We start from the raw sequence: 14,036 nt of genomic DNA, 5'->3' as shown, positions 1-14,036 counted from the left end.
GCCACCTTGTCAGGTAAGGCAGCACTATCTATCCCCCATCTTTGTGCCAGGGGAAAATCACTTAGTCAAGATCACACAGGAAATCGGTGGCAGAGCTGAGGCTAGAACCCCGGAGTCCGGACTCCCAATGCCCTTTGCTCTAACCACTGGACCGCGCTTCCCTCACAGAGTTGGGTATGAAACCCAGGAGTTGTAACTCTAAGCTCCCTCCTCTCAACTAGCCCACGTGCCCTGCTGGAGCCTGGAGGAAGGAATTCAGGAGTTCTAACTTGCAGAACTCGGCTCAAACCACTCCGCAGCAGCTTTGTCAGGTGACCGAAAGCACATTCTCAGTAGATGCTGGTTGATTTCTGTGCCGCTTTTTCTAATCAATGCGCAGTAAAGCTTGCTAGCAGCTCTTAGCTAGGCTGTCACTAACACAAATATTCTACCCCTTTGCACAAAAATATCCTAGAGGCGCAGTTTTAAATGACTATTTTTTTTTAAGCGTGCGCGCTCTCTCTCTCTCTCTGTCTCTCTCTGCAGACAGGCGCTGTTCAAGAGATGAGATCCAAAGGCGGACGGGAGAGACAATGGAGTAGCTCCAGAGTTTTGTAGCTCTAGCAACGGAGTGTAGCAACAGAGTGTAAGTACCCTGCTATCTTTGTGAATTTTGGAAGAGGAAATTTCCCCTTCTGCATGATGACTGCACAGAACATACTATCTCAATCAATTAATCTGATTAGGTCCAGATGTAAAATCAGTCAGCCATTGGACTGATCACTTTTCAGTTTACTGCTGGTAGGCATTACACACTGAGGTCCGGTAGGTTTCACATTACTGCTGGGGTTTGAGGCCTGAATCTCACTGAAATCCCAGCCTTGGAAACTGTAGGTCGAGACTTTCCAAAGCGCCCAGTGATCTTGGGTGCCTTAATTTTTGGCTCTAACTTGAGGCACCCTAAGGGTATGTCTACACCACACAGTTAGCCCAAGTCTGCAGGACCTGGGCTTGTGGACGCAGTGCTTCCAGCCCGTAACTGAGCGTCCACATTGCACTGTAAACCTGGGCTTACAATTGCTGGGCCCAGGTCTCACAGCCGTGTCAAGTGTCCATACTGCTCTACGCAGACCACCTAACTCAGGTCCGCAGCTTGAGCTGACTGGAGTCACAGCTGGACTCTGGAGGGAGACCCACCCTCCCTGGCAGAGTCCTAGTACCTAGGTCCTGAGAGCTGGCTGAGCCAAATCAGACTAATTTGGGAGTGGATTGGGGGGAGGGCAGGTTAGGCTCAAACCTGAGTCAGAGCCCGGGCTGAGTGTGCAAAGTAGACATACCCTAAAGGGGGTGTGGCTGTTCAGAATCTGCGGGGCCCTCACCTTCTAAAAAATAGGCACCTTCGTAGTGTCTCAAGTTGGGCTGGGTACTTCTGAAAAGCTTGGCCTTCAAATATAATCCTCCCCCAACCCCTTCCTAATCATTTCATATGATTACTCCAGCAGTCTGATCTCCAGATGAACAGAGAGCGCACCCCTACAAACTGCTTACATCATAACGTAAAGCTGTGGGGAAAATCAAAGACCAAACCATTTGCCACCTCCTAAGTTCCTTTCTCATAGGGGGTGAAATTCATCCCTCTGCTGAAAATCAGCACAAGACCCGGGCACAGCTCCGGTCAGCGAGTCCCAAACTTTTGGAAGCTGAAATCCCACCCCTTCAGAAACCGAATCAATCAAACACCCTTCCCTATCTGCACCCCACCCTCAGGTGGCGTTAAAGGCAGATATAACTTAATATAGACATTTGTTTCCCCAAGTCTAGTCTCTGGCATGTCCCATGCTCCCTCTCCTTTCTTACATGCTTTGAACAGTGAAATAGTTAATGATATTGCCATCTGGGGTATCTTCCTTGGCATCTGAACTAGCACCAGCACAGACAAATGAGGCAGCTCATACATCTGAGAGATCATTCCCAGCTCTCTGCAAACTCCGGCAGACAGACGCTCTGGTCACATTTAGGTTTGCTTCTCAAGCATAAGCACTAGAGATGTACGTCTTTAAAAATGAAAGCTGACACTGTAACTGATCAGCCTGTCCATGCCCCCTGGCTAGTCCTTTGTGTCTTCACCCACTCCGGGGGCAGCTCGGACTCCGGGCAAGATTGGTTTAAATCAGGGGTCTCAAACTCAATACCTTAGGGCCAGTGCCAGTCCTCAAATCCTACCAGCGGACCAATAGTGTCACTCATGCCACTCAGAACCCCCCCCCCACAAAACTCTGCCCCCCCCCACAAAACTCCACCCCCCACCTGCCTAAGGCTCTGGGAGGGAGTTTGGGTGGGGAAGGAGGTCTGGGGTAGGGGTTTGGGCTGCACGCTCTGGGAGGGAGTTTGGGTGGAGGAGGGGGTCTGAGGTGCAGGCTCTGGGCTGGAGTTTGGGTGCTGAGTGCAGGCTCTGGGCTGGGGCAGGGGGTGGGGGTGCAGGAGGGGATGTGTGGGAAGGGGGTGCAGGCTCTGGAAGGGAGTTTGGGGGCTGGGGAGTGTTGGAAGGGGGTCAGGGAGTGTGGCACTTACCTGGGGCTCCAAGGCAGGGCAGGCTGGGGGGCCTCTGCACACTGCTGCCCCCAGGCACCGCCCCTGCAGCTTCCCATTGGTCACAGGGGCGCTCCGGGCAGGGGCAGCAGGGAGGGTCTGATGGACATGTGGAGCGAGCAGGCAGATGCTGCTCAGCTCCCCTGCACTGTTGGTGGAGCCCCGAGCCATTGTAAATCGCCTTGGGGCAGCAGGTGGGGCCAAGGGAGAGACCTGGCCCCACAACTGCTGGAGCCCCACGGGCCACATTGGGGAGCTTCTCAGGCCGCAGATGGCCCATGGGCGGGGAGTTTGAGATCCCTGGTTTAAGTGGTGCATAAGCCCTTGTACTGACCTTCTGCGCACAAATGAAATTCACCCACTTCTAGCAATTCAGTCTTCTCTGCCACAAAGGGCAAGTTTTAACTCTTGCTTTAATCTGTTTCACTTTGCAGGTTCTAGGCTATGTCAACAGCCCACACTTGAATTGCCTGTTTGCCAGACCGGTGGAAATACAAATATCTAGCGCTTTATTCACTCGATAACTTATGCAAACTGATCCCAAACTTCAAATTTTTTTTTACATGTTTTCTCAGCATCTAATAAGTTTTCTCTGAAAGTGCAATGTGGGTTTTTTTTTTTTTTTAATACTGAAAGTTCCCCTCCTAACTTACTTGTTCCCCCCCCCCCCCCATGTGAATCCCAGCAGCTTGTGTTTTTGCTGTTGTTGTTGGGTTTTTTTCAGAGCCCTCTAACTCTATTCCTGACTATAAGCACAAAAATAACAGCCACGCACCCGTCTATTCGACAGTCTTTCAGTGCTGCCGTGAAGAATGGAAAGATTAGCCCATAAAACTGTCAGAGCATCGTTTGGTCCCACCTTGGATGGGAGAGGAAAGGTCACTGCTAAAACATTGGTCTTCAAGCTATACGATTTCCTCTTTGGAATTTGATCCAATTCAGGGGCTGATGATCAGGATTGCTGTCAGAGCAAAACACTCCCTTAACACCAATGTGTTCGGTTTAACTGGTCTTTAATAGCACCAGAAGATATTCATGTCAGTGGCGCTACGCAACTTAATTAGCCGAGTTTTAAGATGGGAATATTCATGAGTGATGGAGGGTCTAGTTGTCAGAGAGCGGAACTCCTGACTGCTAGTCCTGCCTCGAACGCAGATTCCTCTTGCAGCTTGCTCTTAAGTGCTTTCCTGAGTCAACGCCTTAGGCCTACATTTTAAAAGGTCCCCACTCATTTTGGGTGCCCAGCTTGAAGGCACCTCGGGGGCTGATTTTCACAGGTGCCAAGCTTCTGGAGTTTGGGGGTGTGGTCCAGCTGAAAATCAGGCTCTTGGTGTCGCAAGTTGAGCACCCAAAATTAGTAGACTATTTTCAAAGGGCTGGCCTCCCTGCCTCAGTTTCCCCAGCTCGTAACAACGTGCCTACCTCACAGGGATGTTGTGAGGATTAGCATTCTGCAAAGAGCTGTTTGTGCTATATAACAGGACTATTAGAAGAAATGGATTTACCCAGTGGTCTTGATACTTCTTCAGGTGCACGATGAAATGCACAACACAGCAATCAACAGTGTACTTAAAAAGACATGTTAATGGCCAAGATCTTCAGAACTGAATAGTGATCTTCAGGGCCTCAGTTTGGAGACACCGTAATGTGGCTTGATTTTCAGAAAGCGAGGCGCACCTCTGAAAAACATCCCTCCTCAAGTCCCAAGTTACTTTTGAACAACTTTAGCCTGCAGCTTTAAGACCTGTCTCGTGCAGCGTGTGGAACAGTTTTCTGTGAATAGATCAGTCCTGTAAGAGGTGGTACATATAAACTACTGTCATGGTTGAAAGGGGATCTTCCTCCATATTTCTGTTAGAGATGTCAGTGTGGTACATGCGTGGTTTTTTTGTTTTGGTTTTAAGACAGAAAACTAGTTTAGAAGAGTCCTCAGCTATACTGTCCTAATAATGCGTAAATAGACAATGGCCCCGGAGACAAATTCCTAAAGGTGAATCGCCTAGCGATGATTCAGTATCCCCTCGCAAACACGTCTGAAGAATTACGGTTACTACCTGTTTCTGATTGAGGTGTCCTCCAGGAGAGAGCATCGGTCTTCATGAAACTGTACCTGCAATACACTTCCTCTAAAGTGTACCCATGCTAGCAGGAACTGGTCCCATCCAAAGTCACTGTGGATACAGTCATAATTGTTCTCTTTAAGGCCCAGTCCAAAGCCTGTTGATGGAAAGAACAGCATTGGCTTCAAGGAGCTATGGAGCAGGCCTTTAATATGTGACCATAAAGTTTTCAATAATGAGAAGTGGGGGCCTGAGGGATAAGGCAGACACCGCTTGCTGCAATGATTCCAACACATCCACAGCCAGGGGGAATAAGGGTGCTTTGAGGGCGACTCGCTCTAAGTGAAATATGCTCTGGGAATGCAAAGTCTCTTCAAAGTGTTCGTCTCTGAATCTCTCCCTACATCCACCTTTGAAACTAGTCCCCTGGTACATTCCCCAGAAGAGCAAGCAGCTGATCTGTCTTTTATCTATGGGGGGGGGCATTACTCCCCATTACCCCCGGCTTACAGGCAGTGGGCCCAATTCATCTCTTTACTGGAGTAACTCCCACTGAGCTCAGTGCAGTAACTCTTGATTTATGACCATACACGGGAGAGCAGGAGCTGCCCAGGGTGTAAGCCGGCAGAGAATTTTGGTCCGTAGCTGTGCAAAGCAGGACGTCTGCCATAAGGGGAAGGACTAAATCTTGGAACAGCAAATGAATCATGTGCAGCTAACGGTCGCTACAGCTCTGCTTCAGGATTCCCATCAAAGAGAGTGGCAGTCAGTTATCGCTACAGTGGACAAGAGCTGCTATGGTTGGTACAGAGTATAAACATCAGTGTGGTTTACCAAGTGGCTTAGACTGAGGAGTATCCAAGGCCTGCAGAGCTTGCTAGCCCCACCTTTAAACCGCCTTGTTTTGTGAAGGGCCGGACGGCTTGGGGGACCTGGTCGTGGGATACGGAGCTTCTTAAATTCTAGGCTGCTCCTGCAAATTCAGCCCATATCAGTAGCCACGGAAAGCTATCGTTAGCCATCTGACAGCTGTTTGGTGAGTCTCCGCCCCAGTGACACACGCCGCTATTGCGATCGCTGGTAGTCTCTACGGCAAGGCCCAGGTTTGGATGCACTATGGCAACTGGATTCCCCTCTGGAGCAGAGTGAAAGACACTAGTTGGGCTATGTGTTGTGGGAAGCTTGCCTTGCTACTGCCCCAGCGGGAGGGAAGATGTTGGTCTCCAAAGGTCTCAATCTGGTGCCTTTTACTGGCATTAAATTCACCCCAAAATTAGGAAAAATAATCTGTGTCGGGAACTGTAGGCGCTCACAGTTGACTTAATGTTTCAAATTGTATGTCCCAACATGCTTGTGGATTAGTAAATTGCAACCACACATCTTTGTGTATCATTGCTTAGCTATATACATGCACACTCTGGTCAAAGGTGAGAAGGAAACTGTGTATTGCAGTCTCTGTTTTTGCTTCACGTGCTAGGCTGCCAGTTTATGAAAAGTTTTAGGCCTGATTTGCATTGAAAGCAGAAGATATTCTGGATGAAGCTGTGAAAGCTGACCTATGGAGATAAAATCAGTTCTTCTGCAGAAAGCTAGTCCGTGCTCTTCCACTGATTTTTTTTTTTTTTTCTTCCTGTAGCGTGTTGCTTTCCTTGGTATTTTATATATGAACTGCAGATGCTGATTCAGTTTTTCCAAAACCTGATACTAAAACTTTTTTGTGCTATCCTGAGGGAGTGTGTCTTTAGAACTGCCAAATGCATTTGTTGACATGGAACAGTTTGTCAAAATGGGGATGCTGCCATCCTTTCTATGAGCACATGGTGAGGTGTGTGTGTGTGTGTGTGTGTGTGTGTTGGGGGGCGGGGAGGGGTGTTAAATGGTTTGCCCTGAACTGGAGTCTGTTTGATGTACAGTTAAGATCCTGACAGTCTCTGCATTTTATTTTTTTTAGTCCTGTTTGTAAATTGACAGTTAGAAATTTACATAAAACTACTGTTTAGCTCAGGCTCTGAAGGCCTGTTGCAAAAGCATCTTGTTTGCCTGCTAGTGTTCCTACAAAGTGAAGGGGCATTATTGGTCAGCATGCCAGGTTCCAGTCAGAGGAACAAGCACTCCTCTTTTAGATTAGTGGAAATGCAGAGTGCCTCCATCTAACTCGGTGTAAATCCAGAATAACACTGATGGCAACACTGGATTTACACTAGTTTAAATGAGGGCAGAACCTGGCCTTGAATTGGTGACATTTCACACAACAGAGTAGGAAACACACCATTTTGTTTGTTGCAAAATGCGCATCTATTTTTGCAAGCTTTCAGAAGAAGATTTTAACTACCATTTGGAACCTGATCTCGATCACACAGGTGCAAATCTTTGCATCTGACTCCAGAAGAGTTGCTCCAGGTATACCCTGCTGACAGAAATCAAATCTGGCCCTGTGACTTTTAAAAAAAAAAATCACTGTCAGGTTAAATCATATTTTAAAACCTCACAAAATAAATTTCTGTATTGTTAGATGATTGTAACTGGAAAAAAAAATTAAAAGTCAAGTTCACGTTTCACTATTTATGTAGTTTTTATTACTTTGTATGTTTCTTTCAGCTTTGACAGTGAAAATAGGTCATTTTCCCCTTTTGGTTTCTAGTCAGTTTCAGTTTTATGTTCACCACCACTAGCCCAACACTGCAGTGTTTTGCAACCCAAATACTGCAGGGGGATGTAATGTTTGTGTGGTGGTTTTTGTTTTTAAATTGTTTCAATTTTTTAAATTTTATTTTCTATCTATAAATGGATATTGGTTTATAAAAGCTTGTTTTTAAACAAAACCTGAGTTTTGGATCCCAATTTGACCTGACAGGTCACTATTAAATGAAAATCATCCCTTCCCTACCAACCTCTCTGGTATCAGTGCAAAACCCTTTCTTACCATGCTCTGCATGTCTGTTTGCATTGAGAAACAAAATAAGGACCAATATTCTGCAGTCCTTAATCGAACCAAACTTCCATTGACGTTAACAAGCACCCTGCTCTTACTGGAGTCAAGGGCCAAGTGTGATACGCTCATTTTAAGGCCCTGATCCTGCCCCATTGAAGTCAATGGGAGTCTTGCCACTGGGAACAAGCTTTAGCACTAAAGGCCTGAAGCCACAGGAGGCAGGAGGGGCCTGATTCTCTGTTGTCCTGCATGTTGTACGCTCATTTACATGAATGCAAATATTGCCGAACAGAATGGCAGTGACTTTACATGCTTTAAATAACTGCACATCGTGCAGGATGATGGAGAATGACAAGGACATTTCTTCACACATGACTAGGAGGCAGCAAGGAACCTGTACTTGTCCATTTATTTATCCTCAAGAGTTTCCCAATGAGCAGAAGCAATTGGGGCAAATCAAATGCAAAAGCGAGATCTGGAACAGTCTTAGGCAGAGTCCAGAATCCCTGTGGATAAAATAATCCTGAAAAACAACCATCTCACTCAATGCTGCAGAAGCCTGATGGCTTTCTCTGCTCTGCCAAATCCTCTCTTTGCTGAAAGAGTTCTGGCAAAGGCCATTTCTCTTTTACTTCCTGGCTGTTTTGGAGAACTGGGTCCTGGACCTCCATCACTTGAGTGCCCCAAATTCCCGTGGAAGTTTGGGGTGTGCAAGAAATGGAGGATCTGTGGATTTTTTTTTTTTAAGGAAAAAAAAAAAAAAAAAAAAATGGCAGAATGGGTAAGAAGGAGGGAATCTGTTCAAATGCTTTGCTGAATGAACTCACTCAGCCATCATACGTTTAGAAAAGATCAACTGTTGGCAAATGGGGGGGAAAAAGCACAGGACTTATTCTCAAGAATCTGGCTCAGTTTTCCAATAACTTGATTTTTAAATAAGTAAAATTCTAGCTCCTGCACAAACTATGGATATCACAGCTGGTCTGTTGAAAACAATCTCTCTGATGGAATAGCTGGGCTATTCTGATGTTGTTACCTAAACATTTTTTTTTTTAAAGCAAGAAACGCATTGCGTATAAAAAGGTGTCCCTGTGCTAAAGAAACTTAGCACTGGGAAGCCATAGCGCTAGCTATCCGGTGGATCCCTCTTACAATAAATCCAAATACACTGAAACGTATTTATCATAATAATTTCTGCTGTACTGAGACACTGTTGTAGAGAATTTACAATTATATTCTGCTGTGGAAAAGGGTTTTATGGGGGTGGGGGAGTGTCTGTGGAACAGTTGTAGAGAAATATCCTTCTTTCTCTTTTACACACCTTAGCTTTTCCTACACAGTGTGTGTTTGAAAATAAAATAAAAGTCAAAGATTTTGTCTGACTGTTTGTATGAAAATAGAGACTCTCATGTTTTGTGACGTGGAAGGTTGGAGTGTCCCTTTGTGTCTTTTTTCGCCCCTTTAAAAATAAAATTAACTCTGTTCCATAATTTTCAATTCCTACTATGGAATATTTATACAGAACATAAGATGCCCAGGTGTATGAAAAAGGTGGCATTCTCATTCATGAAAGATTCATCATCTTGGCTTCCCCTACCCGCTACCCACTGCAGATTGACCCACAAACTAATTGGTCTGGTAAATCTAAATTAAATCAAGGACTGTGCTTTTTGACTGGCATAGGCTTTGTACAAGGAATAAAAGCTGTAAAAGGGAGGCTGCTACGTAGGGTAGCCTTCTAGACCAGAGCAAATACAGTAGAACCTCAGAGTTATGAACATCTTGGGAATGGAGGTAAGAAAAATGCTGCTTTCCCGTTGTTTGTTTGTTTTTTAGTAGCTTACATTATGATTTAACCAGGGGCGGCTCCAGGCACCAGCCCAGCAAGCAGGTGCTTGGGGCAGCCAACAGAGAGGGGTGGCACCTCCTGCTCTTCGGTGGCAATTCGGTGGCGGGTCCCTCACTCCCTCTCAGAACGAAGGACCAGCGGCCAAATTGCCACCGAAGACTGAAGCGGCGGCAGTAGAGCTGATCACGATCGCGGCCTTTTTTTTTTGGGCTGCTTGGGGCGACAGAAACCCTGGAGCCGGCCCTGGATTTAACACAGTACTGTACTGAATTTTTCTTTTTTTGTCTCTGCTGCTGCCTGATTGCATACTTCCAGTTCTAAACGAGGTGTGTGGTTGACTGGTCAGTTTGTAACTCTCTGAGATTCTACTGTATAACGATCTTGAAGACCGCCCCTTGTTCATTTCCTGTTATTAGTTTAGTAGTGGAACCCACTAACCATGCTAACGATATAAAACCAGACTTTCTATCAACAAAAAGGCTCAATGCCCTGTTGCTGAGCGGCAACCTAATAGTTCCAAAGTGAGTTGTTCCAATAGTGAAATACCCACAGTGTTAAAAATTTGCAACTTATTTCTAGTCTGATACAGAATAGGATTTCTTTAGATGATAAATGGAGCAGCAGGATGTTGCTAATTCCTACCTAAGGCAGTTGCATCAGATATGGAGGTGGGTGGGGAATCAGATTAATAAATATAAGTGCCATAAAATAACATCTAGACCTTCAAATCATTTTGTTCTCTTCCCGGCAGTAAACATTTCCTGCTTTATCCTATTAGCATCCACTTCCCCTATTGGATTTTTGAAAGATATGATCTACCAAGCAGCACACATTTGCATGCAATGTTTTTTAAACAAATATGCCTTGAAAAGTCTAGTAGTGTTGGCTGTGAATTACTGGAGTTGATTAACTGCTTGCAGTTCATGGACTCCCTAAACTCTTTATACGTACCAGCTAAAATCTTGAGTAAAATCAAGGTGAGGTCAGAATTAGGCCCTTCATCCATTAAGAGGGGTTATCACAAACATTTTAATCCTGTGCCATTTTCAACGGTGCTTTCTCTTTACTTTTATGGTTAATAGGTCTGGACTATTAATGCTTTACCAACAGCAATGATACCAGCATGCTTGCAACTTAAAGTGATAATGTTCAAGTTGGGGAGCTCCAAAATTTGACCTATTGCCCTGTACTTAAATTTGATACCAAGAATGCAGGAGAAGCCCTACAGTAACACTTCCATCGGTGGTTCTGCATTGTCTTGGTGCAATTGGCAGTAACTCCTCTGTGTTTAAGTAACAATCCTTTTCTTTTTAAAGCTATAAAAGTTGAGATCAATCTATTACTAGCTGTTAAGTTTGCTATAGGCAAAATCGATTTCATTCAGGCAGGTGATCAGACTAGATGGTCTAAAAGGGCTTTTTCAGATCTACCTGCTGAAAACTTTTGACCTTTAGCAACTGGCTATTTCAAAGCGAGGGGGAAGACTACCTTTGCCTGGGTTTTGGCTTAGCTACGGTATCTGAGCACCTCACACTATTTAATGTATTTATCCTCACACCGCCTGTCCCGTTGTACAAATGGGGAATTGAGATACCGAGAGGCTAAGGGCCATGGCTGTAGCAAAGGAGGGACTTGAAGATAGGTCTTCTAGTCTAGCACCCTACGCACTGCCCCAGCTGTGTTCTCTCTTGGTGGATGAGGAAAGCAATTGGGGTACAGTGGCACTGCCAACCTCCCTGTGTCCAGGTCATCGTGGCTTGTTCAAGCGTGCCTCAGAACAGGGGCTGAAATGACACTCACCTTTAGAAACAATGGACTTTCCCACTAAAGCACAGGAGTAGATACTGATTTGTAAAGAGCATTTACTATAGATTTCATTGGAGGCACTAGCGCGATTGATTGCTGTTGCCAACTGCTGATAACAGAGACTGCAGCTGCTTAACCTTGAATACAGAGTTCATCTTCAGCTGTGCTCCTAGAGAAGAAAGAAAATCAATTAAACAGCATTAACTTAGCTTGCTAATCGACAAAACTATGTATGTTTTACTGCCATAGAACAATAAGAACATATAAACAGCCATGCTGGATCAGACCAATGGTCCATCTAGCCCACTATCCTGTCTTCCAACAGTGGCTGGTGCCAGATGCTTCAGGGGAAATGAACAGACCAGGGCAAGTTCGAGTGATCCACCCTTGTCGTTGGGTGCCAGCTTCTGGCACTTGGAGATTTAGGGACACCTGGAGCATGGGGTTGCATCCCCCTGACCATCTTGACTAATAGCTAAGTTTATGGAGGAGAGGTTCATCAATGGCCAATTCTTTTTTGAACCCAGTTGTACTTTTGGCCTTCACAACATTGCTTGGCACCAATATTTAATTCACATATAAATATCATCTCTGCCCATCACAGATGCATGTTCATATAAAAAATTCAGAAAGGCTTGAGTCTCATTTGACTAAGGTCCATTTGTATCCCTCATCGCAGTGCAAATGGGCTTTAAAGGGGTTGTAAATGCCAAGGCTGCAGTGTAAATGTAAATCAAACCCTAACTGTCTGTTCATATCCACACCATTTGGTGCCTCTTTCACTTTACACAATAACAATATTAGATTATAATCTCCTTAAACAGCTTAAAGTTTGCATGCCTACAACAGTCTAGGAGATGGAACACAGAAATACACGATCACTAGGGTCAGCAAATGTTGGTGAGTTTTAATCAAAAAAGACATTGTCCAGAGATTATGTATTGGCCATCTTCGGAAATTTAAAAATAAACAGGCTCTGATCCTGCAAACATTCATGCTGGTTGTCCCATTAAACAAATACAGAGTGTTTCTAGGGTGAGTCCTGCAGCATCTCACAAATGCACCTTGCAGAAACTTATGCCCATTATAAGTAGCTTCAACAACTGGAATGAATTAGGAGTAATAAGGCTTCATTGCTTTTACTCTGGTCTCGCTCCTGCAGACACCCACCAAAGTGAAAACTGATTCACCGCCTACATTCAGGCCCATTACTATTAACAACTCAAAGAATATTGATTCCACCAGTTGCCTGTACTGTGCAGAATATACTGACAGTCATTATAGCAAAGCAGGCTAATGCCTGGTGATCTCGCTGGTTAATCGTTAAAGTGGTTGAATCCACCATTGGACCTGGTAGAAATTCTTGTTTCAAATTGTCTTTTTCCCTCTATATTAAATGCGTCACTGTAATTATGTGTCATTTGTTCCGCACACTGATGTACTGGCTGCACAGTACACAGGCACCCCTTACCTCGAAGCACTTACGTAACACACTGGCAAGAGTAGCGTGTCATACCTCCCTCTAGTGGACGATCCCCTAGAGCATAGCAGCCTACTACTGCTACTAGCTAATGGGTTAGCTCAGAGAGAGAGATGCTGAGGTGCTGACCCCTGCTAATGACCCATGGGTGGAGGTAGGGTCATTTATACTTAGAATCTGAAAGATTCAGAGATGACAGGATGCACTGGGAAACATTTTAGTAGGTTGATTAAAAGGTGCTTCCTTTAGTGCTCATAAAATGCCTTGTAAGATGTGCAGCCTGATACCCAGAATCCCAACCCATGCATCCCTGGACTCCGTGGCTGTGTGCTCCCAAGCTCCCAGCACATGCCTCCTGGATATCCTGCCTGTGCTTCCCTGCACCCCCAGACCATGCAGCCTGTATACCTTGTCCATGACCCTCCATTTCACACCTGTCCTAAGGGCATGTGGCAGCGCCAGCTTATCCTCACCTCGAGCTGGGAGAAGGCCTTTCGGATGCTCTTCCACAGCCCCTTGAGCTCCGTGCGGACTCGTATCCAGAAGTGCCGAGCCTGGCGGTACCGGGCCTGCCGGACGTCCCTGACAGCGCACAGGTAGGGGTTGGGGGCATTGCAGGTCACCTTGGCATGGTCGCACTCACGGTGCTTGTGGCTGCACTTGCAGTGGCCATAGCTGCAAGCCACGCGCTGGAAGCGCAGGGCGTTGTAGTCGTCCACATCTAGCTGCAGGCCGGGCCTCGTGTAGGCAATGTCCCGCACCCGGGACATGCTACCCATCTCACAGTTGCAATACCACTTGCTCCACGCCAGCCACTTGTAGCGGGTGTCTCCCACGCCGATCACTCCTCCAGAGCCCATGGTGTTGCTCAGGACATCGTTGCCCGTGGTGACCTCATACCCTCCGTTGCTGCCGGTGATGACCTCATACTCTACACCGTTGGCTGTGGTGAACTCATAGCCTACACCGTTGCCCGGGGTGACCACTTTCTTGCTTGAGACCTCCAGGCTGTGCCCACCAACCTCGGGCGTGGTGGCCCTAGCCAAGGCGGCAGAGAGTGTCTCCATGGCGGTCGAGGCTGTCGTGCCATTGATCATGGTGGAGGAGGAGTGGGCGGTGGCTTCTTGGGGCTGGTCGCGCTCCCCTGGGCCTACAACCAGGGCCAAGGCCACCTGCAGGGCCAGGAGCAGGGCCAGGGCACAAGGGAGCGGCCCCATTGTCATGTGGGGGGGCGAACCCCCCCCTTTCCACAGGATCCTCTGGGAGGGGACTGGAGTACCTCACAGGGGATGGGGAGACCCCAGGCTCCTAGGAGGGTTATGGGCGGGGGGGGGGGGGGGC

General features: G+C 46.5%; 1 protein-coding gene across 1 annotated transcript in view; it reads left to right on the top strand.

Annotated features, from left to right (window-relative positions):
• Nucleotides 1–3,210, top strand: part of CDC42SE1 (CDC42 small effector 1) — a 48,897-nt gene extending 45,687 nt beyond the window's left edge. The window contains exons 4-5 of the mRNA XM_024212743.3: nt 526–625; nt 3,003–3,210. Coding sequence (XP_024068511.1) covers nt 526–597 — 72 coding nt within the window. The 3' untranslated portion in view covers nt 598–625; nt 3,003–3,210. The remainder of the gene's footprint in view (nt 1–525; nt 626–3,002) is intronic.
• Nucleotides 3,211–14,036: the final 10,826 nt, after the last annotated feature.

Source organism: Terrapene carolina, unplaced genomic scaffold, assembly GCF_002925995.2.
Source record: "Terrapene carolina triunguis isolate 2854851 unplaced genomic scaffold, T_m_triunguis-2.0 Scaffold227, whole genome shotgun sequence".
Lineage (NCBI taxonomy): Eukaryota > Metazoa > Chordata > Testudines > Emydidae > Terrapene > Terrapene triunguis.
This window is presented reverse-complemented; position numbering and strand designations above follow the sequence as displayed.